Raw genomic sequence first — 26,118 nt, forward strand, 5'->3', positions numbered from 1 at the left:
GCTGTCTTTTCCGCCATTAAAACCCAACCAACCGACCATTCAAAAACCTAAAACTTAGATAAAGGAAATCTGGCACATGCTTTTAACATTTAATATGAAAATTTTAAACCAAATCTGCGAGAGCGTTGACAGACAATCAGTCTGCTTTTCCGCATGTAAGGAAACTGAATAATTCGTAAACGCAAGAACTGAAGTGAGAGAAATTTGTATCTGAAGTTTCGACAACAATTGATATTCAAAGTCAAAATTTGGTTTCAGATTGTCGGTAACAGGGCGTTAAAAATGCATATTCGATTTTCTGGAATTTGTGCATTAGCCGCATAATAGCGATTAATTGCCAAAAATCATATGTTAAATTCAGTAAAAAAATGTTACATTCACGCCAAAGATACACATATTTCTTAACTAGTGTTTTTCGATACCTTGTTAGAAATCCCTGAGGTTTTCTTTAGTAAAGAACTTTAATAAGAAACACAATTGTGTAAAAATGAACAAAAATCAAAGGCATTTTCAAATAACGTTTATGTGAAAATAAAAAATATCACATGTATTTTCATATACCGTATTTGTGAAAAGGTAAAATATAAAATAAATTTTCACATATCTTATATAAGAAAATAAAAACTTTAAATATCCATAGTGGTCAAGGTCCAACATGTTTTGTTGGAAGAAGAGTATAAGAACTTTATAATAGTCTGTGGATTTTCTGTAGGCGGTTCAAGCTGTCATTTTCTACCGCGTTACTGGTACCAGACAATCATTAACGATGTAGAAAATGTGACCTTGAACCACCTTTAGAAAATATACAGACTATAGAAAGCATGCAAAGAAGTTTTTGGGAAACTACTCGCTCTGGTTTTCTTTTGCTTTTTGTCATATTTCCTGAGAAAAAATCCTTTCTTCTAAGATTTGCCACTAAGGTGTTCTAAAAATAGTCTCAAAGAATAACATATAATTGGTAGTAAACTGCCCATTATAATTCAACAGTAGATAGACATTACTTCCACAAGATCATCTTTCTGCGATAAAAAGTATAATTTGAACATATAAGATGGAATGTTTCTTCTCAACTGGCACTGATATAGATTTCAGCAATAAATGAGATGAAAAGTTTCAGTACAGAATTGTTTCCAAACTTCAATACATTACTCTACTTAAAGAATAATAAGTTTCTCTATATGCATCAATACATTTATGTAAAGTATGTACAAAATAAACTTATTTTAAAATAAAATACATAAGATTCAAAGAACTAACATTATTTATTTTACTAGACTTTAGTCCAAATAGATCTTTAAGAAAAGGGCGTAAGTTGTTTTCATGCTGGCTTGTAAATGTCTTCATTCTTTAGATTTCTTAATCTAACTCTGTAGTATACTTCTTTAGATTGAGAATCGTAAGAATTGTCGAAAACAATTGTATCTGAAAAATAAATAAAACTTTATTAGTATTCATTTAATAAAAGCGAGTGGAAATGATAATTTCTAACTGTTGTATTAAAATCATGCCATTTTGAATCATAAAACTTTGATTCAAACTCTAGAATTAATTTAACCAAAAACCTGATTTATTAAGTATTAAATAATTTCTTTGACTCGTTCATCTCGTTTATAGATTCTATTAGCACAAATTAATGTTGTTGTTACTAACTAAAACTGGAATACCAAAAATGTATCCAATTTACCTGGGCAATGATGACTCATCTACTCAGAAATGAATACCATTGCAAAAAATAATTTTAAATTGCGAGGACAACATGGCAAAATTTTAATGTTTTTTACCTTCTGTCTATCCAACATTATAATTTGAATTTATCTGTTGTTTTTTCTTGTGATGAGCTTTTAATTTAAAATACTGACTATCGGACCTTTGATAAATATCATTTAGGAAACTAGAGACAGGAGGTAGATTTCTACCATCCATAGTCATAAGAAAAAATAAATTTCATTCTTTCTGCCGTTACCCCCTCTAATTTGATAATCTAAGTTGTATCTACGACCTATCCTATGATAGACGGTTTAACCAATAGTGTGTAAGGCAAATCAAATCGAAGGAACGAAATCCAAGCATCAGTATCCAGGATTCTTATAAGCACCCAGAAATTAAATTTTTAAAAAAAATCTCATTAAAAATTTAACTATTAACGAATTTTCCAAAAACTTTTGCAATATAGAAGTTTTGATAAGAGAGGGTCTGTTTAATTTCTGACATCCTCCGGTTTTTTAGCTTTGAGTTTTAATTCAATAGATGGCGCTTCAAGTTTGATGACGATGCATTATGACGAAACGTGGTAGGCGGATATAGCTTTAAACATGGAAAAATTAAATTTTAGTTTAGTTTAACGAAATTCATCTACAATAGCACGTTTTAACCTCAAGTAGTTTTCTTCAGAATTGTACTTTCAATTTGTAAGTATTTTGCCTTGTGTTTATATTACTTTCTTGGTTCTATTTTCATGTATTTTGTGGTTTGATTTGCTGTGGTCTTATTTGGATTGTTTTTTTTGCTAGTGTTTTTACTTGTTTTAATCTTGTGATACTAATTTATCTCCAAAACCTCAATTTTCTGGGATTTTCGGGTCACGAGGGGTCAGTTTGTTGGACGAAAGTCAGACCCCTCACAGAAAAAATCCCTGGTTTGAATCCTTGCCTGAGGGTGACCCTTGAGAAAGTCTTCGGGCCGGATTCATTTAATTTTTCTTTTTGATTCTTTGGCTGTTAACTTAATATTTATTTCTAATTTTGGTTATAAGCACCCAGCCAATAAACAGCGTTTAATAAATTGCAGATCTGTAAACAACGCCAAAACATAGGCTGTTTGCAGAGCATCACGTTGAGATCATAGAGATGGATCGATGAAACTGAAAGAGAATGCAAACTGTTTCAAATTTTCATATTCTTGGTTGGCGACAAATTTGGATTCAAAAATTTATAATCTCCTTGAGAAAGTGAATCTAATAAACAAAAATATTTTGTATATAAAATGGCTTGGTTAAAAGGCTTTAAACGAAACCTAAAAGAAAGCTTTTCGAGAACTATTTTGTAGCTGTCAATAGATTCGGGCGTAATTATCGGTTGTAAAGGCGATCAAAAAGCGCCAAGAAAATAAGTCTCCAATTTGGCGATTTCAATCGTCAAAATACACAGCAAATGATTCGCTCGTGATATGATATTTATATATTTATATTTCTGCACTTGAATATATTTTTATAATTTTTCAAGTGCAGAAGTTAATTTTTCCAAGTGCGAAATTTTTTCTTGGTGCTTTCTGATCGTAGTTAAAAGAGAATTGTTCCGATCCAGACCACTTTGATGATAACGGTCATCAGCAGACAATACCTTGTCTCTAAGGCAGCTTTCGGGATTACGCAAAACCCGCTTTAATTTCCTTAATACGCAGTTCTTTTAAATTTTTTATTAGCGAAATTAAATGAGATTTTGATTATCGTTTGCCATTTGAGATGTTTTATTTGATTGCATAAAAATGAGCAATATATGACTATTTATAATAATAATGGAGCGAGTTCGCAAATTGTACAGACTAACTCTATGGCAAAGGATACCGACGTGCTCTGATTGGTCGATTTCTTTCGCACAGATTTTCTATGCTGTAGTTGTTGCAACCCTGTTTGGTTTCTACGTATTTTTTTCCCTGCCATTTTTCAAAATGGAGGAATTAAATCTTCCAGAGAAATACAATTATAAAATAATTGAGATTGATGAGAATAGAGCTATTTTTCATATTTCAGATCTTGTAAATAAAGAATTAGCACAGGTAGAAATTTTTCTGTGAAGTATTATTAAAATAAGACTTGAAAATTAAGCTTTTATTTTACGGGAAATGATCGGCCAATTTTTTAAATAAATTTTTACGTTGAAGTCATTACCCTAAAATATTTATATGCAAATATACTATATTTATTAAAATATTTAGACGACATTAAACGGAATAGAAATCATTATAATTCTTATTGAATATTCATGCAAAATAAAATAAGGAGATATTTATTTATTCATTTCGTATTCAAATTATTACCATAAGATGTCTATCTGCAAATGTGCTATATTTGTTAAGATATTTAGATTCATATAGTTATTAACAATCTAATTATTAATCTTGATATTTGTTATTAACTTAATATTAAGATTTATAAATATATAAATAGTTCATACATTTCTTTTGAATACTTATTTCTTGCATTTCTGTAACACATATTTTAGGAATGGATTCAAGAATATCAACAAAGATCGGAAACAGTTTGGCACAGTTTTGCAAAGTTTGAGCCAAATAAGCGATAACTACACTATTATGAGTGCAAAACATTGCCAAAAAGATGCCAAGGCTTAGACCAATCAGAGCACGTCGGTATCCTTTGCCATAGAGTTAGTCTGTACAATTTGCGAATTCGCAATAATGGAGTTTCGCACCAAGATAGCGTTATATGATGATGCTTAAAGCTTGTTTCATCTGTCTTCATTCATTTATTTTTACTCTTAATTATATAAAGTCGATAGTATGTACACGCAAAATTTTTTTCTTTAGTATTGCAACAACACGCGTACATATAAATGTAATAACAAAGACAGTAAAGAGAATGATTGTAAAATATGCTTTAATATATTTTGGAAAATTAGTTAAAGCTAAAGAAGACATTGTAATTAAATAAAATTAATATAACTAAAACTCTGTTTTTATTTCATTTTAAAAACGCTTAAAAATGATTTTTATTCAATAATATTTTCCGAAGCTTTTAAGGAAAGCTTAGAAATTTCGAATAATTTTCAAGGTTCTAACCTGTGAAATTTTGAAACCTGTAAGACCCTTCATATTTGTACACGGACTAGACAAAAAATATCTACCTCCCAAAGGTGATAGCTTTAGGTCAATGATCTGTTATGTGGAGTGTTTTGAAATGTAAATAATGCAGATAAGTAAAATAGACATATATTCACAATCATCTTCGAGTTCTAAAAAAGATTTGCATCTAAAAAAATCCCATTGCCTTAAGCCTTTTCATAATATTTTAATTATATTTTTTTTTTCTAAATATAAAAGAAATTTGCTGAATTTTTAGAGTTGTATAACATTGAGCGTTCTTGAATATTTCCATATTTAAAGAAACAGTATTCTTTCAGATCTAAGCAGCATTTGTTGTTATAATTAATAAAATAAATTAATTGTTAGATATATTTTTATTTCCTGAGAAATTTGAATTTTATGTAACTTTTTTACCAAATTTCATCCCGTTTAGTTTAGTTTAGTTATATTAACATCCCTTTGTTTAGCGATACTAGGGATATTTTGGGACGGACCTCGTAATTTTGAACCGCGGTCAGATGACAAGGACGACACCATCTTCACACCACACCACACCACACCAGCAGGAGGACTCCAAACTTCATCACATTGAAATATTTATTGCTATGTTTCTAGTTTTGGCATTTGAGTTTACAATTTGTCAGTAAAAAAAATTTTGAGATCAAAATTTAATTTCCTTTAATGTAGGCTTGATGAGTTGCTCCAAAATATCATATAGTAATTTCCATTAAAAAAAATAAAGTAGATACCTCTCCTACTTAAAATCCATAAAAAAAAATGCTGAATTTGACTGTCTCTGTAATTAATATTTTATCAATAGGTACAATATCTTCAAATAATTACTTCCAAATTTTTTCGTTTAAACTGATTTCTATTTTTATTTATAAATATTTTATTTTTTGACCTCATTTTTTTTCAAATTCACTACGAAATGGTGTCATTGGGAAATTAATGCATTTAATTAAATTAACTCCAACGATTAACAAATGTACGAATTCTGAAAATATTTGTGAAAATCTATCAAGAACACTCAAGAGTAAACAATTTCGAAATTCCAATTCCATCAAGAATGGAAAGAAAAATTAATTTTTTAAAAACTGAAAAGTCAAACTACAAATTCCAACAATATTTATAAATAAAAAGGAAAAAAATCTCAAATATTCTCTCAAAATCTGTGTACTACGACGGAGAAGTTTGGTTCTTCATCGCAAATCTCTATGTACAAAAAAATCTTAATTTTTTTTCATGCTATAAGAAATAAAAACAAAAAAAAAATGATTTTCACTCACAATTGCCTAATTTATCACATGTGAAGCATCCTTTCTTTGATTCATCAATGGCGTCGATTCTTTGTTTAGGTATGAGCATCAAAGGATCCAGATCTTTCAGAGATTCTCCTTTAAAAAATAATGAGAAATCAATGCCTCTTCTGTTTATTTGAAACTCCCATTCGAGATAAAAATTCTCGTCTTTCACTTCGAAAGTTATTTCTTCTTTGGAGAACGGCATCACCGTGACAGTCTCTACATCAGACTCTCGAGATAGTTTCTTTACGAATGTTATTTCTTCATTGAACAATGGCATCATTGTGAGTTTCTCTACAGCAGATTCTAGAGATAGTTTCTTCACTCTGTTTTGCATATAATAACTCTTGGGGATCGGCTGGCCACGAACAATCTGTATTGGAAATAAAAAGTAAAAATTATATAAAGCTGTAATATTTTGAGAAAAGAAATGATTGCTGGCTTTAAAATACATTCACATTTGCCACATTTGGCAAGTAACTTGTCGGTCAAGATTCTGGTTTGATAAAATATTAAAATGGAAGGCATTATTTCATAATATTGAAAAATTTAGATTTAATAGAATCGTTCTATACAAAGTGCTGTGGTATATAATGGGAAGTAAAGTTGAAATAGAGAATTCTATGTTCAACAAAGTGCCCAACAAAGAATATATTTTTAATTTTAAATTTAGCACTAGCAAATGGATACAATTTAATGGTTTGATGGAGCAATCATATTAGTTCGAATTTCATCATAACATTGAAAAAACATTGTTACGGATTGTTTATCAAATTGAATTTAAATCAACGGGGCGATCTTTCAAATTTTTCTAATATTCTTTCCAAAAATTGCACTTGTGTAATATTAATCGAATGTCATTGGGAAACGATAGTCACGAAGGATCATATTAGCGTACAATCTTTGATCATTAATCACAAGGATGTGGTTAATACACAAGTACAAGAAAGCGAGTATATTGTGGATACCATTTTACATACTGATTAAAACCAAAATTCGGTATAGGACTATAACTATGGTAGCAAAATTACATACCAAATGACATACATCTAATTCATTGCATTTTTGAGCCATCACGTTTATATAATTATTAAAGTACAGACAGACAGATGGCCAACCCCCCTCGATGGATTTGGCTTTGAATTTGAAAGAGATATGCGTATTAGAATTACTATAAGAATACAAAAACTTGATTTAAAAAATTCCAAAGAAAATTTTCACAAAGCTTCCATTATGATTCAAATACCAACTAACTTACTTCAAGACCCAAGTATTTGTGTCTGAACTTTTACCAACTAATTTGGTTTTGAAAATACTATCCAAATGAATTTTTAATTGCTTCTTTGTAATAAATAATTCTCGTACTGACTAATCCTCCATTCCGAAAACCGATCATATGCCAGAAGACCTTATTTGATAGTAGAATAAGCACAATTTTATAAACGAATTTGTTTTCGGATATGAAATACGAATATATATTATGCTAGACAATTACATTTAGAATCCGTTTAGAAGTTTTATTTCAAGATTTAATTCAGCTTTCAAGAATTAATGCTGAATGCAGTCTTTGAAAATATATTAAAGTTAAAAAGATGAATGAACCATTCACCATTCATTTCATATAGAAATTAGTAGTACAAAGGCGATAAATCATTGCTTAAAAAATTGCAACAGTACAAAACATGTAGACTGCTACACCCTTAATCTCGACTCAACTACCGACAGTCCTCTGTCTGTGCGCGTCCGTTCTTTATAGCTCCCATGACGGGGTATCGAATGTTGTAGAGCAAACGCCGAAACTCGAGTCCTAATAAAGTTATCATTAAGATTCTCGAATATGCAAGGTCCTATTTTCAGTCAAATTGTCACCAAGACCGGAGATCATAAACCTCCATTAAAATATTTGTAAAATTAACCTTTTTACCATGAAACTAATAGCGCAGGGAACACATTATTACAAATTCGAATCGAATGTTAAAATATTATATTTTACTTGAAAAATAAATAAATCTCGTTTAAAAGTTAGAAAAAAATTAGGAACTCACAAAACTTTCACATAGAGGATTCCCGTCGGGATCTGTTCTGTTTCCTCCGAGGTATGCAGGTAGGCTGTCAACGTCAATTTCTTCAGTCAGAACTTCTTTCCAACCGTCTGCATAAAAAGGACATATATATTTTCTCCGACAGAACAGGTGCAAAAAATAATGTTCTCATAATTTATATCGGATTTTTTTCTCAAAGACATATCACTTCTGTTTTAGCCATATTTTTATTCGTGGTGGTTAAGATAATACTTACTCTTAACCACCACGAAGGGATGAAATAAAAAAGTTAAGGATAAAATGCAAATGTTTCCCTCAGCATATCTCAGAAATTGGAACAAGCATTTATTTCCATAATATTGTCCCAGAAATGTGTATATCGGCTGTCCCATAAATTTGTAAATACTTTAAAAATTCATAAAAATTGAAGGACTGGGTATAGTTGAATGCGGTTTGCGAAACTATTATTCTCATGAAGGGGGATTTTTTTTTTTTTTGATACAGAAAAAAAGTAATTCAAAAATTTGTCAATAGAGGGCGCTGCACACAAACAAATCAGTGGAAATATGCAAATTAAAGTCTTATGAAAGGCAGAGTGAGCGATTGACACATCATTTCTAAAGGTTTGCATAAGGTTTGTATTACGATGTTGACACTGGTGGATAAAGCACTATTGGTAAAGTTGTTTTATGTCAGCAACGAATCGGCGGCTGAAGCCTTACGAAAGTTTAGGACCCAGAAAAGATTGAAGAAAGGTTCAGGTCCGATCACTCCTGCTGGACTTGTTTCCCTAGTACGCCGTTTCGAAGAAACTGGAAGTTTGTGTCATCGGCCACGCAGTGGTGCACCTCGTATAAAAAACAGCCCGTACCCCCGATGTCTCTTCGCAAATGGACACGCTAAGAGAACAGACTACAAGTGCAGTCAGTAGCGCACGAGAAGTGGCACGAATAACGGTATACCAAAGACTTCGGCGTACCGTATCCTTCATGGTGTATTACAATTGTGCCCATACAAATTGCAATCGCTACATCAGCTCTTACCAAATGATACAGCTAAGAGATTGGAATTTTCAAATTCGGAAAATTGAAGATGATCCGCGATGGCTGCTGAAAATATTGTGGACAGATGAGGCTCATTTTGCTTTGCATGGAGCAGTTAATATCCATAACTGTAGAATATGGGCACATGAAAATCCACATGCTTACACTGAGAAGCCCCTGCATTCACCACGGGTTACTGTTTGGTGTGGTTTCACTGCATCCATTATTGTAGGCCCTTTTTTCTTTGAAAAGCCCTGTAAAAAAGCAGGATGGAAGACATGTTCAGTGAATGGAACAAGTTACTTGGAAATGTTACAGAAGGAAGTGATACCGTCCTTATTGGAACACGATGTCCTTGACACAGTGACATTCATGCAAGACGGGGCACCTCCTCACATTGACACCGAAGTGAAGGCATTTTTGAGAAGAACTTTTACAGAAGAACGGATGATCAGCCGTCACTTTATACGTGAATGGTTCCCACGCTCACCAGATTTAACACCACTTGATTTTTGGCTATGGGGTTACCTTAAGTCTCGGGTGTACCGCCATAGGCCAACTTCGTTAGTGCAGCTAAAGGAAGGCATTCGCCACGAAATTTCATGCATTCATCCGGATATGCTGTATGATGCAGTTACCAGCGTTGTCTTCCGCTTCCAAACTGTTATTTGTGGCGATGGCGGACACATAGAACAAGAACTGTAGTACTGGTGTGATACGCATGTAAACAATTGCTTGCATGCAAATAAAAGTATTTTTCCCGTAGAATTGATGTTTCGCTTCTGTTTAGCACCCTCTATCGACAAATTTTTGAACTATTTCTTTTTTTTATCAAAAAAAATCCCCCTTCATGAGAATAACAGTTTCGCAAACTACATTAAAATATACTCATTCCTTCAATTTTTATGAATTTTTAAAGTATTTACAAATTTATGGGACACCCGGTATTCTAACTTACATGTATATTCAAAATAATCCATTTTGTATATTCAAACTGGTAATGATTGCTTTCTTTGAAGAAACCCACAAATAGGATAACAGATTAATCAGACCTCCCACATTGGGGACAAAACTTTAAAATCGTTCTAGAGAAAAATTCCCATTGGAAAATCGAATCACTAATCTTGATTCTTCGGAGAACATAAAATTGCATGTGGACACTACAAATTCTTGTTGTTGTTTCTAATTCCAGGTATTATAGCTGCGCTATACTACCTCCATGAAACCAAAGATCTCTAAAAAGTCCAAAAACAATAGCGAATCCCTTAAAATCTCAAAAATCGTAAAATTTAAACATTTAAGAATGTGATTGGGGGAGGCTTGATCTGCGTTGCACCAAGGACATTCAGCAAAGATCTTCCGTCCGTTTTGGAAAGTGAGGGATTTGGTGTGTCCCCTCAAAAAACGAGAGAGAGCCGTTTGCTGTTTTCTAGAGATATTCAGGCGATGACACCAACCAGGACTCTTACCAAAATGCCAAGAGTGAGCAGGTGGAACTCTCCAGTGCACTTGACTCCATCTTTTTGATAGAGGAGATTTCAGAATAAGTTAGTGTAGCATCACCTTTCAAGCAGCCCGATGAGAGTTTGGTTTTTCAATTAAGCCAAGTATTATATTAATTCTTATCGTTACTTTTCGATTTTTAGAAAGAAAATCATCAATAATAACAAACAATATAACACTTTACACTTGTGCAATAATATTTAAGCACACTTTCAAAAAAATATCAGTAAAAATATTGCAAACAATTTGACTATGATACTCTTAAATGGTTGGACTTCCTTTACAATGTCCACATGTTTTTTTTAATGATTCCTGAAAAATAATAATGAAATATTTTACCTTTGCCATAGATTCGCACTTTTTGAGCGACTGTAGACGGAAGAATAGGTTTGACTGCAGCAAATGTCCACGAAAAATAAAATGGGGCTGAAAATAGGACAGAAAATTATAAGAAATTAAATGTAATTTTGGAAAATATTATATGAAGCTGTGAATAATTATCAAAAGATACATAATATAGACAAGATATATATATATATATATATAAACGCATCTGCTTTCAAAGAAACATACATAATAATAATAATGCAATACTGATAAAAGCAGGTAAAAAAATATATACAATTAAAAGATGATGATGAAAATTGCCATTTATGCTTTATTCATTGCCTACGCGATTTCGAGCTTCAAAACCCACAAACCAAAACAACATCAAGTTCTCACATGATAACAGTATATTTACATCATTATAATCACACGATTTTTTCATGCTTCATTCTTTTTAATCGAATCAGTCCAATCTAAGCGCTTATAGAAATTCAAAGACTTTCCCATATAAACATACCCATTCCCATATAAGATACTACAGTAACTTTAGTAATAATTCCATAATATGTTCTTTGAACACTTTCGATTACTTAACTTCGATTATTTAATAAATTTTAACTAAAAATGACCTAAAATTCTTAATAAAACACTTGATATTTAGAAAAGTAAATTACTTACCATTTATTATCGTTATGCTCATGAGGATTTCAGGATAATTGTCAACAAACATCTTTACATTAGGAAATAAGAACTGTAAAGCTGAAAAATGACAAATAACATTTTGATTTAGTTAAGTTATATTATAGACGCGTTTTAAAGCGACATTAGAGCTATTTTGGGACCCCGTAATTTTGAGCCGCGGTTAGATGACGAAGACGCAATCTGAGCTGGCAGCCTCCTCTCCATACCACATCACACCAGCGGCAGGAAGATTGGCCCTGACGGATATAACGTGCAACGGACCCCCGTACACGGCGGTTTTTCGGTATTATCGGGTCTCGAACCTGAAACCCTACGGTTCTCAAGCCGCGATTTTATCACCAGGCCACAACGGCTCAACAATTTCGGATTGTTATACTAAAAATTTAATGAAATACAAAGACATATTTTTGCACCAAGCTTCAATGGACCGTACGCAATTACAATAGGGAAAAAAGTGAATTTATTGGCAAAAGCTATGTATAAACATTAGAGATGCATAATCCACGATTTTTTGAATAACAAATAATTTTGTTATTGTTATTTTTAAATATTTGTTCCAAATATCTGTTATTTCAATCATATTATTAATTAAAAATTATTACTTAATATTAAATATAAAATTTATTAATTGTAATTAATACTTAATTTACTAATTTAAATAACGTGTGATTGAATTAATTTATCTATTTCAGATTACTTCTTAATTTTGATTTTTTTTTCAAAACTATTTAATTTCTTTATTTGAGTAAACCATTTTCTGAAAAATTTGAATTATATATATATTATTTCTTTAAATTGTTTAATTTATTTCTATATTCTACCAATAGATGGCGCCATTCGATAGTAAACGGAATATATGCAAAGTCAAGTCACAAACAATTAAAAAGGATTTGTATGGAATAGTGCATCATCAAATGCGAATATCTGATAGTCAAGGTTACTCTCGTGAAGTGGAGCGGCGACTTCATACTTTCCAGTAAAGTCACCGCTCCGATAAATTTCAGTGATATGCAACTCAATGATACGATAATTCCAAAAATAACCGGTCCGTTCACTTTTCAATCCATTCACAGATCTGTTTTGTTCGGGAGCTTCCTTTGGACAGATCGTATCGATTGTTACTTTCCAGGGAAGTCACCGATCCGGCAAATTTCAGTGATATCGTATCGATTGTTACTTTCTACCGTGATCCAAAAAACCTTTAATCGGAATATCACCGGTAAGATAGTATCAAGGATTTGAATCACACCCCTCTTTGAAAAGTATTGATCACTGGTATTTGTGACTTTATGATATTGGTTACGTAATAACCGCTCGTAAAATATTCGTCATCATATTATTAACATAATTACTGTTCATTCAACATAATCACTGTGTAGATTCAGGCATTTATAATATCGGTGCTCCAATTTTCAATAACCTGTTCAAAGAACGTTACCTCCAGTGATGTGAGATGTGTCTTAATGTTCCTGATTAATATTTAAACTGTGGTTTCCTAGCCAGGAATCCAAAACTAAAGAAGACATGAAAATCACTCGGCTCTAAGCCGCATTCTCGATGAAGGGGGAGGAGAAAGGCAGACTGTCACAATGGAAGATCCGGTTTTAAGAGTTTATCAAGGAGTTTGAATGAAAATGAGAGTGCTGGAATTCCAGGCTATGAGCTGACCAATCAGCTTGCAATAAATGCTATTTCGGAGGAGGAATTTTTATACAGAGACAAAAATGGGTTTAACTACTGGTTGAGGGGCAGGAAGGCATGGAAAACTGGTCATGGAAATCAAAGAAAGACAAAATAAAAACTGTTTTATCAAGTTCAAAATGTTATAGTTTTTTTAGACATAAAAATATTTTCTTTTCCATCAAAGGAAGCAAAGTCTTATTTATACAATTTCAATTAGTACAAAACTTACTTTTCATGCTTATTGCATTTGCATATGAAAAGTCTGCTAAATCCTCAAGCGAGAAAAATGAAGGTCTCCCAAGCTGAAAAATGGAATATTTTTTTAATTAATATCACAGTCTTTTTTTTTATCACAGTAATAATCAGAATATCACTATTAGAATCGTATCACTTCCAAATAAAGAATTATGAATTTATTTTACTAGATTTGGGCACATTACTTGAAATCTCACCTGGGTCGACATCTTAACATTCTTAAATTAAACCACTTATAAAGATGCGAGGATTCAATGGCATTTTCGGCATTTCATCTCCAAAAGATTGTAACCTACCTTGAAATGCTATATTTATCTATTCCCTTAAGACTAGAGAAATTCATTATTATTTGTGAATTTGCTGCATTTTATTTTCATTTTAACTACTTCTCCTGCCGGGTGGGCAACTCAAAAATGAGGATGAGAACCTCCAGATATGGTGATTGATTCTCGCTACCTTGGTGGTTACGGAAATGGTGGAAGTCGGCAACCTCCTATCGATGACAGGTCATGCTTCCTACGGAAAGGGTTGCATTGTGGCCGGTGATGGCTCTCAGGACTCAACTATGGTTCCCACCAATGTTGCCCTTACGGGGATTCGAACACTCAGATTTAATCCGAATGCCTTTAATTAGGCATGGCGAAGTTGCATGTGTGGTTATTTTTACTAGCCGTCATTGGCGACTAGCTATTTGTGGGGAATATTCGTAATTGTTATTCACAATTAAATTATTCATAACTTTATGTACATATATACTTCCCATAAAATCATATTTTTAAATATCGAATTATGAAAGACAACAACGCTGTTTCATTTTAAACCCTTTATACCCATTCTGTCCATTGCGTATATGAACTCTGCTTATATCGAAAGGCTTCATATTGTAATTCAAAATGTTTCAGTCCTGTTTATCAAACTTCCAGTTTCCGCGATACTATAATTTCACTTTTTTATTTCTTTTAAAAACTGCAGATATAAAACAGAATTTTTATTTCTTAGCTCTCCACAATGAATGAAAATCCAACGATTAAATATTTAGTGAAACAATAAAAAAAGTTGGGATTCTTTCCAAAAATACTTCATTTCAATGAAAATAACATTAAAAAAATAAATTATATTTAAAAGCCAGTTAAATCCAGATTTAAAAAAAACGCTGCAATTAACTTGGTATAATTGAAAAATTAATTTTTTGAAATTAGAAACAATGTTATTATTATTTTTATTACATTACTTTTTTTGTCTGGAAATATTTTTGAAAGTTATCCCTAAAAAATATCAAAACTCTAGCTTAATTTTTAATTCAATAAAATTTCAAAGCAATTGCTCAGAAATGCATATTTTCACCCTTTAAAACATATCTGTGCCAAATTTCGCAGTTCTAGATCCTGCAAACAGCCAACATACATACACTTTCTTCTATATTATTTGAAAAAATACAATGTGATCTTATCTGATATGTATGCATTATCTGACTTGCGAAAATAAAGAAAATACCGTACATTTCCTCTTTGCTTGATTATTTTGTCTAAATCTTGTTCTATGACAAAAGCGCAGTACTTTTCCCATTCTCTTTTCGTTGCCAAAGATAAAAGACCTGAAAGTCATGAAAATTGTTTTAAATTGAAAACCAGACAGCTACATTTAAAAACATGTATGCAAAATTCAATGACTGGCCTTTATAAAGCTTCAGTAGGGATAAAAAAATTAACTTCTTAAAAACGTTTTTAAAACGTTTAACGTTTTTAAAAAAATATTAATTAAAGTAATAAGTACAATTTTATTTTAATAATATATTACTAAATATGAATATTTTTTTTAAAAAATATGGAATTTTCTTCTTTATTCTCCCCGTCTGAGATAAATTTCAGTAATTCTAGATTTTAAAGTATGTGACTATATTTAGGTTGGAATCTTGTGAAAAGGTTGAAAATTACTTTTACCTTTAAATTTTTGTAAAAAAAAACAAAAAAAAAATGAATGAAAATAACATTTATGAAAAAATATATTACTTAGAAGTCAAAAGTATTTTGTCAAGTGGCAGAAATATACATATATGTAATAGTGCTTTCGTATCCTGTCGACTAAATAATATGTAACATTATTTTGGTTAAAGCAGAGTGCAGGTTTGAAAACATAGACGAGACGTTGTATTTTTAATTTCTCTTTAATATCCTTCTCGGGAAATCAATTTATTTACAAACAGACACAGAGCGGCACAAACGCAGTAGTAAGAAGAGCACGAAACAAATGATCACTAGTCTTATTAACATATGCTGACTTTTGACAAGGGCAATGGGAAGTATCAGTTTCATTTGAAACGTAGTTCTGATGGCGCATTAGTTTTACAGAGGAATTAATTAAACCGAAAGGGAAATTGAATCATGAAATAAGAGAATATTTTTAGAATGAAGTTACTGTGGCCTAAATTAAGATAAAATCTTGGAAATTAATTAAATTAAAATCAGAATTAAAATATCACTATATATATATATATATATATATATATATATATATATATATATATATATATATATATATATATATATATATATATATATATATATATATGATAAAAAGAAACATGAAACAAAAATTGTTTTTGTTTAGATTTTTAACAATTTATTTGTTTAAGTTTCTGCTTATCTCATCTCTTCAATGCACGATGTTTTAAAAACTGTTTCAGGCATCGGAAATTCCCCATCAGAAGAGCAGAAAAATGCACAAAAAAATCAAAATGAAATTTTGAATTCTATACAATTTAGAAAATAATTATTACACCAAATTCGATTTTAAAAAATCACCTTTATATTTTAAAAATTTTTCTAAATCTTTGTATGAAAATTCTGAATAAATCTTCTATTCTAAAAAAAAATTCCTATTTATTATTAACATGAAAATAAATTATATATCACGTTTGATGCTGTATGCAATGAAGAATTGAGAAATACTTTACTTAGAATATAAATTAACAAAAAGTTACATTTTTATTCAGTCTCCAAACACTAAAAAGTGAAAAAACACAGGAATTTTCTTTAAAAAAATGAATACATTATGAAACAGTAAGTCAAATATAAAATCTTTTTAAATTAACAAATTGCTTATCCTGCAGCTCAAAACCGGTAGAACGCATAGATAAATTATAGGACCAAATTTAAACAAAAAAATGTGTTTGATTTTGGTTTATAAGGATTTTTGCCAATATATATATATATATATATATATATATATATATATATATATATATATATATATATATATACAGAAAAAAAAAGAATTTGAGAAATTAGCATTTAAGAATATAAAATAGATTTCAAATAAAAGTCATACAAATATAAAAATGATCATAGCATTCCAAAGAATGAACACAGAAGCAAACTTCAAACCTTTTTGTAAAGAAAACTATGTCGATATTAAAAATATCTGATTTTTTTAAAAAAAATCGATTCTTGATATTTTCTTTACAGTTCCCCAACAGTTTACAAATCATTTTAATATTTCTCTTTGAAGTATGAAAACAAATAACAAAAGGGTTACTTATTTGATATTGAATATTATTAAAGTTTCGGAATTTTAATGATAGAATAAAATTTAAAGTAAACAGCTGTGAGGTTTATCCAATCTAATTAGTAAAGGTGACTTCATAGATTCACATGTGGGAATATTTGTTTTAGTATTTACCTGGGTCAGGTAAACAATGTCTCTTAATAATGATATTTTTTTACAGAAACAAAGTAAATCCTTATAATATAATCGATAATTTATCAGATAAACTGAGTATATATAAGTCAAAGCATTTAGAACAGATTGATAAAATAGCAGAATAGCTGCCTGGATTCCTTATACTTTGTTGGAAGAAACAAAGCTATTCGTACAAATGCCTATTATTTCTTGTTTCAGTGATGTAACGCATAAACCTGTTTTTGTCTATGGAAACCGAAGATAAAAAAATGTGTTCTTTATGAAAAGTTGAAAAGAAAATCCTAGTAATTCTGTCATAATCAACTTCGTTACATCTTTCAAAGTCAATTGACTAGATGTTGTTGTGATTTTTTTAATTTCTCGTATATGAATTGTAAAGAAAGTATAATAATCGTCAAAACATTTGAACTCGAGATTTTGACAAATCTATCTAAATCTCCTTGAGTTCAAAATATATATTTTTGGAAAATATCCATCCGCCTGTCCCGTTGTCTGTGAAAAATATAACTCAAAAATGCTTTCAACTACGATTTCAATAGCAAATATGTAGATTTCTATCAAATTCTGACCAAAGTCCGTTCAGGAGAAATCTGTTAGTCCAGCTGTTCAAATACAAATTAACACAAAACTACAAAACGATACTACATACGATAACTACAAAACTAAGAGAGTTAGATAAATGAATATATATTGTAGAAACTTGTAGGAATTTGAGTGAAATCCAATGAGGGGCTAACCATCTGTCGGTCTGTTTTTTCAGAAAGCATTTAAATGTGATAACTTAAAAAAGAAATGAGTTAAATGTATCAATTTTGGGGTGTGATTTTGTAACTACAAGTGTGGGTGTCTGTCAATTTTTGTTTCAATCGATTGGAAAAAACACATTTGAAAACACAAATTTGATTTTCGGATGCTATTAATAGCATGCTAGGGAATTATTCGCCAAATAACTCGCCAAAATTCACACGATAGCTCCAATGAGCTCAAATTCAAGCCAAAGGTGAATATGTCACAACTATTGTGTGTAAATGATATACAAGGTGTTATCTGGGATAAAACTATTATTAGAGAGTGAGCTCAAATTCAAGCCAAAGGTGAATATGTCACAACTATTGTGTGTAAATGATATACAAGGTGTTATCTGGGATAAAACTATTATTAGAGAGTACGAGAGAAACCATTCCTCAATCAATACTCCTAAGAAAGTATTTTAAAAGATTCACATACCTTTTACATCTGCCCTACCGCAATCTTGGAGACGCACGGCATTTCCTTTTTTATCGAAACAAATAAAAGTTGTTGGGGCATATTTTAAGAGAACCTAGAGAGATATAGAGAGAGAATCTTCTTAGCTACTTAGGTTTCATGATTTAATATAACAAATGTAATAAATTCTGTTGCTTTGCATATATATATATAATTAATTTTCCAGATTTTATCTTAATTTAGCCCATAATAACTTCATTCTAAAAATATTCTCTTATTTCGTGATCCAATTCCACTTTCGGTTTAATTAATCCCTTTGTAAAAATAATGCGCCATCAGTACTACGTATAAAATGAAAGTGATAGTTTTGCTCTTATCAGAGGTCAAAATATGTATTTTTCATCTGCACGTGGCCGGAAATCCTATGTTATATAAGACTAGTGATCATTTGTTCGTCCCTTTTTGCCCTCCCTTCTTTCTGACTTCTGCTATTGTGTCATGCTGCGTCTGATTGTAAATGAATTGCTTTCCCTAGATGGATAATAAAGAGGGAATAAAACGGAATTAAAAATATAATGCCTTGTCTATGTCTTCAAACCTTCATTCTGCTTCAACCAAATAATGTTACATATTATTTAGTTGACAGGATTCGAAATTCTTTACATATATATATATATATAAATAAATTCAAATGATCAACATAATTATAATCAAGCAGTAACTGATAGTCCTTATTGAAAGGTTTAACTCTTTTCGAATTTATCAAGTGTAAATTTTAAGCTTAAGGAATAAATTGGCACTTTCTTTCTACTTACTCGATTAAGAAGTAAATAAAAATGAAGTAAATGAAGTAATCGTCAAAAAAAAAATTGATGTAGAGTTTTTGATGAATCTCCGCGTTTCCAACCATCTTGAGTGCAAAAAGCGCCTTTTTATAATTACGTCTGTGTGTGAACACGGTAATTCTAAAACACATTCAGCTAGAGCTATGAAATTTGATATACAGTCTGAACGCCAAAATTGTAAATTTTTTTTTTCAGAATTGGAAGAAACTCTGTCAGGATAATGTCTCTCTGTCTGCCTACGATAAATGAGCACATGATAACTGAAAAGTGTCTAGAAATATATGATTGAAATTCAGGACACAGATTGATACTCAAAATTATGGATGTCTGTTAAATTTTAGACGAAATCTTTAAAAAAGAGGTGAGGACTCTTTTATAGACCTACATATTCGAGTATATATGGAAATCAGTAATAAAAATTCTTAAGAATTAAGATACATTTTATGCTTCTTTTTTTTATTGACTTAACTACATTATTTTTTTTATGTTTGACCACACATTATTTTTGACTGCCAAAAAGGATAGAATTTTCAATATTTATTTAATGATATTTAGATCGAACATTTTCTTAATTATAAGCAATATTTTTAATGTATAATTATACAAAATAATGAAAAGAAACTTGCGAAGGATAATTTATTAAGAATATTAATAATATAGTACTTAAAAATGTAAATGATACTTTGTTTTAATTTAATTGAGTTTAAGTAAAAAGTTCTTGAATTTTAAATTAAGGTACCAAATTAAATTACTTTGAAAACAAACCTCCAAAATGTTATTGGGGCCTCTAAATAATTGATAATACAACTTTGCACGTAATGCTTAATATTGCGAGTTCGCAAATTGTACAGGCTAAGTCTATGGCAAAGGATACTGACGTGCTCTGATTGGTTTAAGCCTTGGCATCTTTTTGGCAATGTTTTGCCAAAAAAATGCCATACCGAAATATATTTTTATAAAAATAAATGAAATTTGTGAATTTATCTCCCCTCCCATTTTTTACGGTTTACATGTAATATTAATCTGGAACCCATATACTGCAGAAAAGATCAAATCCTGAAACCTAAATTCAGGAAATCTAAAAATTACAATTTATTAAAAATATTTTTTGTGTGTGTTTCTTCTTAATATTATTTTGATATAACTAAAAAAATTAGCTACGAAATCACATATTCCGTAAAAGCTTACATATTTATACGTTTTGGGCATTAAGTAATCATCTTCCCATAGGTATTTGATGGGAAAGTAACAAAAGTTCAGCAACAAGTTTCAATGACTGCATAAATTATCTAATAATGGCACGAAAATCATAGAAAAATAAGAATTATTTCATTGCTGCATCATATGCTGATTACTTACTTTCATATAATTTTTATACTTCTGTGCATAAACAACATTAGCTACTTGTATTACTAGTATTATTAGTACTATTTATTATTATTATTAATAATTATTATTAGTAGTATTACTCGTAATATTTAGAGAAAACAATTATATTAATAAAAATTAGATCGTGTTGATATTCACTCGTATCATCCATAAAACTAATGAAAGGTACAAGGTTTGAGCCAAATAAGCGAAAACTACACTATTATGAGTGCAAAACATTGCCAAAAAGATGCCAAGGCTTAAACCAATCAGAGCACGTCGGTATCCTTTGCCATAGACTTAGTCTGTACAATTTGCGAACTCGCCTTAATATTAGCATGACATGAAATATATTACCACGAGATTTCATGGAATTAAAATACACTGAAAACAAAAATGTCATTTCACATACAAAAATTTATATTCTGCATTATTTCATTATAATCAACTTTCTTTAAATCAACCATTAACTGCAAATAAAATATATTTTCTTCTTTGCACAAGAATTTATAACATTATTTTCATCATTTACTTCGTAAAATTAGGAAAATATATCTTTATTTAAAGCTCAATGATATTTTAGAGTGTTATTTGCATTCAATTATCACTTTACTGGCAATAACAGCACAAGAGATCTTGAATGCATCTTACAATGTTTTAATCTAAACATGAAAATTTAATTATTAATCATATTATACCTGCATATTTCATACAGAATGAAAATTTGTTTCCAACTCTAGCTAAGATTATACAAATGGCTAAATACTTTAAAAGTGACTGATAAATGCGAGACCTAATTTCCAATGCATCAGCAAACAATCCAGATCAAATCTAGAAATGGAAATCAAAGACCTGCGAAAATGCAAATGTAAAAAAGCCATGAAAAATCTCGCAAAAAACATTAAAAATTTCCACAAGTTCTTGTTTTGAAGTTGTCAGAAAGTAACATTGCTACTATCTCGACCTCTTGCATTCAAGATTATACCATACGAAGAGTTGCTCTCTCTTGATGGCCAGAAATAATTTCGCTTGTGTAATAACGCCTTAGATTCTATAATTATACTAGAAAGTCGAGGGGAGAGTAATCCAGTTGGATACAATAGCTTTTATGATTGAATTGTTTAACTAATGAATCATTAATAATAATTGCATTATGCGTACAATAAGACAATTTTTAATTAAGGTCTTGAAATTGGATGTTTATAATATGAATTTAATTTCAAAGTTAATTATTTATTATCTTCTTACATTACCTTTATACTCTTTTGTATTGATTTTTACAACAACAGTTAGAATAAAATTTCAGTGTCATTTAACATTTTGCTCTTATTGCCAGTAATGAAAACATATATTTTTGTTTAAATGCAATTATTTATTATTCCAATAAATTAAAAGAATATAAAGAAACTAAAATTCATTTATGTTTCGTTTTGAAAATGCAAGATTAAATAACAATAATCCCATAATTAATAACTGCAGAAATGACTTTTCAATCAGTCTTTTATTTTCACGTGTTTGCTTACCTCAGGTGGCTCGTAGTCTGTTAGTATAGTATCTATTTCTAACTCTTTCCTCCAGACGATGTGCTGAAATTTACAAAAAATAATTTATGTTAAAGGCATGATTTATAATTAAAATAATCTATAACAGTAAGGTAAAAATATTGTAACGTAAAAATAAGTATTAATATGAATATTTTATAAATAGTTTTTTTTTTTTAATTTTAGAAAATTAACACTATTTTGAAAGAGAAAAACTAGAGAATAATGCTATATAAAATGAATATTAACTTTTAGAATTACTGAGATGACAGAAGAATCGTCTGCCATCCAATAAATTTCATTTTATTAAATCGAAGTCGATAATTGGCATATTTATTTCATATTGCGGCAACATAGTTATTTATAACAAGAATAATTGAACATAGCTGCATTATCGCGAAAGACAGCATCCTATTTGAAGATGGTTTACCCGATCAGCAGAGCTGATCAGTAAGTAAGTGAATGTCTTGCATAAAACTGGCATACAATAGCTACGGAATGTTTACCTTTGGTGTTTGAATCTCTCATGTGATCCTTGGCTAGATTTTTGGCAATTAATTCCAAATATTCGGTTAACCTTTAACAGACCCGCTAACGTTGGATTATCTGTCATCCCTATTCTATTTTTAGCTCAATCGAATGGATTGAAACTGCAGCTTCCTGTTTCGAGACCTTCACTACACATGCACTTTTTCACAACCGGTTTCAGTGGATGCTTTTTTAAATAATTCACCTGTTTCTTTGCACGACGTCTGTAAGACTGCACCTCTCTTTTGGTATTCTAATATTAAACAAGGTTTAGCAGATAGCGCTAAAACTTGGTCCTCGAAATATGATCAAACCTACTGATCCTCGTTATGAAGCAGAGCTCCAGAAACTTTTAAATAAAACAGAAAGTGATTTTAATGATGAGGATAATTGTACAGAAGATTTTTTTCGATGAAAGTTCATATTCGGCTGATTCTGATATGCATGTTCAAATATAATTAATTTTTTAGTGATAATGTATTTTGAAAAATTTCTAAAATATATTAATATACCAAGAGAAATATCTACAGAATTTATGGGCTGATTTTTTATCTGTATTAAATATGTTTGTTTAAAATGCCCTCGAAAATCGATTATGCCCATAAAAAAAGGTCAATTTTACTCAATGTCATTTTTTTTTTCATATAATTGTTGAATTTTCCATTATATTGATTTCTTTTATACTTTTGTATACTGGAAAAATAAATATGATTTAAAAAAATAATATGTAATATGTCTTTTCAAGGATATTATTTGTTGTAACATGTAATTTGAAAAGAAAATATATATTCAAAGGCAGTTACTTTTTTCAATGATAAAATATTTTGAAAAATTTCTAAAACATATTTATATATCAAGAAAAATATTTTCAGAATATATATCAATACTTTCATACTAATACTTTCATTAGAAAATTAAATTTGAGTGTAAAGAAAATGCGGTCTTGTAGACCGCACCTCCCCTGTTAAATCCTAAATTTTCACCTCCCCAGCTAAGGATTGATAGTATCTGAAAATTAGATTTGAATTTTAGTGTATATTTCCCAAACGATTAGAACTAAAAATTAATACAAAGCTGCACTTGTAATCACAAAATCCCGTACCAAATTTGATATATTTGTGAAGACATTTTTTAATTATCTCGTTAACATGTTTATGTGAAATACAGAAAACATAGAGCAAACCCGTTGAGGAATTTGGTTCAGAATTTAATATGTATCTACACTATAGATGTGTACCGAATTTTATTCATTTCGTTCTTCTTGTTTTTATCTATCGTGTAAACTTATATTCGAACAGCGGGATAGACAGACTTCTTCTAAAAAGATTTTGCTCAAAATTTGATAGAAATCTTCAGATTTGGTGTGAAGGCAGTATACCAAATTTAAAACATCTAGCTCAAAGAGTTCTTGAGTTATTGTTTTCATAGATAGACAGAAGAATGGACAATTTCCAAAAATGTGTTTTTTGAACACATTATTTACGAACACATTTACATTTTACACAATTACATTACACAAACACATTTACACAATTACATTATTACGAAAACATTTGATTACATTACTTTCTCTATACTTCGTATACAAGAAAGTAAAAAGAAAATTGCTTCAAGCTGCAAAACATGAAATCGATAATACTTACTTTTCTCAGCATGTTCTCTGCTTCCACTATATTGAAGTCTCGAGCTAAAAAAAAAAAAAGAAAGAAAATTTAGAATATGTTTCATTAGCTTACTTGAAAACAGCTGCATACAAATTCCGTCCATACCTTTTTTTAATATTGAATGGAAATAAAGTTTATATTTTATCAAAAAAATTAAATCTGATGAAATTGAGAAAATTACCTTTAGCGAATCGATAAAATACAGAAGTTTCTTCCAACATTTTTGGAGTAACATCATTAATTGTTCTTTTTCTCAACTATAAAAAAATTGTAATAACGATCAATCTAAAACTAAAAATGATTAAATATTTGCGCAGTAAAACGACAAAATGATATTGGTCAGTTTAGCTTAATTATATTATAGGTCAACTTTAAAGTAATTCGGTAATTATTTTAGGAAGAACTTCTCACTTTTAAACAGTGGTCAAGTGTGGACAAAATCAACAGTGGATAAAAGGGAATTTTGAATTGCCATTTCCCACTTCGAACTTTACCAGAATCACTTGTTACCCAGATAGTATAAGTACAGATAAAATAAAGTCCATCCAGGATTGCGAATACCTCGATTTTCCACCAGTTTTACTTTTAGTTTTATTGCCGTCCCAGTTAAAAGCAACACAATGTCTATTTTGGGACAAACTTTGTAACCTGAGCCGCAATCATATGACTATAAAAAGCACCTAAGTTGGCTACATAATAAATTTCCTAAGCCCTCTGATAATTTTGAACATCGTTTGATAAGTTTCTAAAAAAGAAATTCTCAAAATATATTTATGATTTTTAATTGGTACATTTTTATAGGGCTTTTTTAATCAATTCAAACATTCAAAAAATAGCTGTTTCGTATCATTTTTCAAAATATTCATCCCAAACATAGTCAAATATTTTAAGAAATTTTCTGCTAGGGCATTATAGCGATTAGGATTATTCTATTTCCTGAATTAACAAGCAAATCACATCGATCACAGGCGTCTATTGAATTTCTCCAGAGGTTCTTACGGCTTCAAGCAGCCCTACCCGAACTATCAGCAAAGCTGGCACTGCTTCGGGAAATCTTCGACTTCATCGTCATTAAAGAAAAGTTGTATACAGAGCAAGTAATTTCAATGAAACTTTACACAAAATATAGCTATACATGGCATATCTGAGATATCATGGCAATTTGGATAGTGCTATATCTGCAACCAAAGAGCAAAACAAATAAGTTAAAGGCGTCTATTGAATTTCTCCAGAGATCCTTACGGCTTTAAAGAGCCCCACCCTAACTTTCAATAGAGCTAGTATTATTTCAGAAAATCAATGGCTTCATCCTCATTAAAGAAAGGTAGCATACAGAACAGGTAATTGCATCGAAAATTTATGCAGAATATAGCGGTTTATCGCTTTAAGAGCCCTCATTGGAATTATTTCAGAATCATGAGAATACAAAATCGGTTAGAGATCCTCTCAGAAATAGCTAGCAGAACAAATATGTTATACATATCTGTCGCATTTCACCAGGGTTTCTTACAGAGAAGCAGCTCTTTCTGAACCAACCTGAACAGGTGGTACTACTTTATAGATTCTACGACTTCATTACTGTTGGAGACC

The 26,118-nt window shown here is 30.3% G+C and overlaps 1 protein-coding gene across 2 annotated transcripts in view; it reads right to left on the bottom strand.

The window, feature by feature from the left end:
- Positions 1–1,243: 1,243 nt before the first annotated feature.
- The window catches only part of LOC129968590 (retinal-binding protein-like), a 29,958-nt gene continuing 5,083 nt past the window's right edge, over positions 1,244–26,118 (bottom strand). For both annotated transcript variants that reach the window (XM_056082647.1, XM_056082646.1), the window contains 11 exons: positions 24,710–24,785; positions 24,508–24,551; positions 22,319–22,381; positions 18,604–18,697; positions 15,177–15,271; positions 13,652–13,724; positions 11,716–11,796; positions 11,050–11,136; positions 8,168–8,274; positions 6,108–6,495; positions 1,244–1,422 (listed from right to left, as the gene is read on the bottom strand). In XM_056082647.1, the coding sequence (XP_055938622.1) occupies positions 1,319–1,422; positions 6,108–6,495; positions 8,168–8,274; positions 11,050–11,136; positions 11,716–11,796; positions 13,652–13,724; positions 15,177–15,271; positions 18,604–18,697; positions 22,319–22,381; positions 24,508–24,551; positions 24,710–24,785 (1,212 nt within the window). In that variant the 3' untranslated portion in view covers positions 1,244–1,318. The remainder of the gene's footprint in view (positions 1,423–6,107; positions 6,496–8,167; positions 8,275–11,049; positions 11,137–11,715; positions 11,797–13,651; positions 13,725–15,176; positions 15,272–18,603; positions 18,698–22,318; positions 22,382–24,507; positions 24,552–24,709; positions 24,786–26,118) is intronic.

Source organism: Argiope bruennichi, chromosome 5 (assembly GCF_947563725.1).
Source record: "Argiope bruennichi chromosome 5, qqArgBrue1.1, whole genome shotgun sequence".
NCBI lineage: Eukaryota > Metazoa > Arthropoda > Arachnida > Araneae > Araneidae > Argiope > Argiope bruennichi.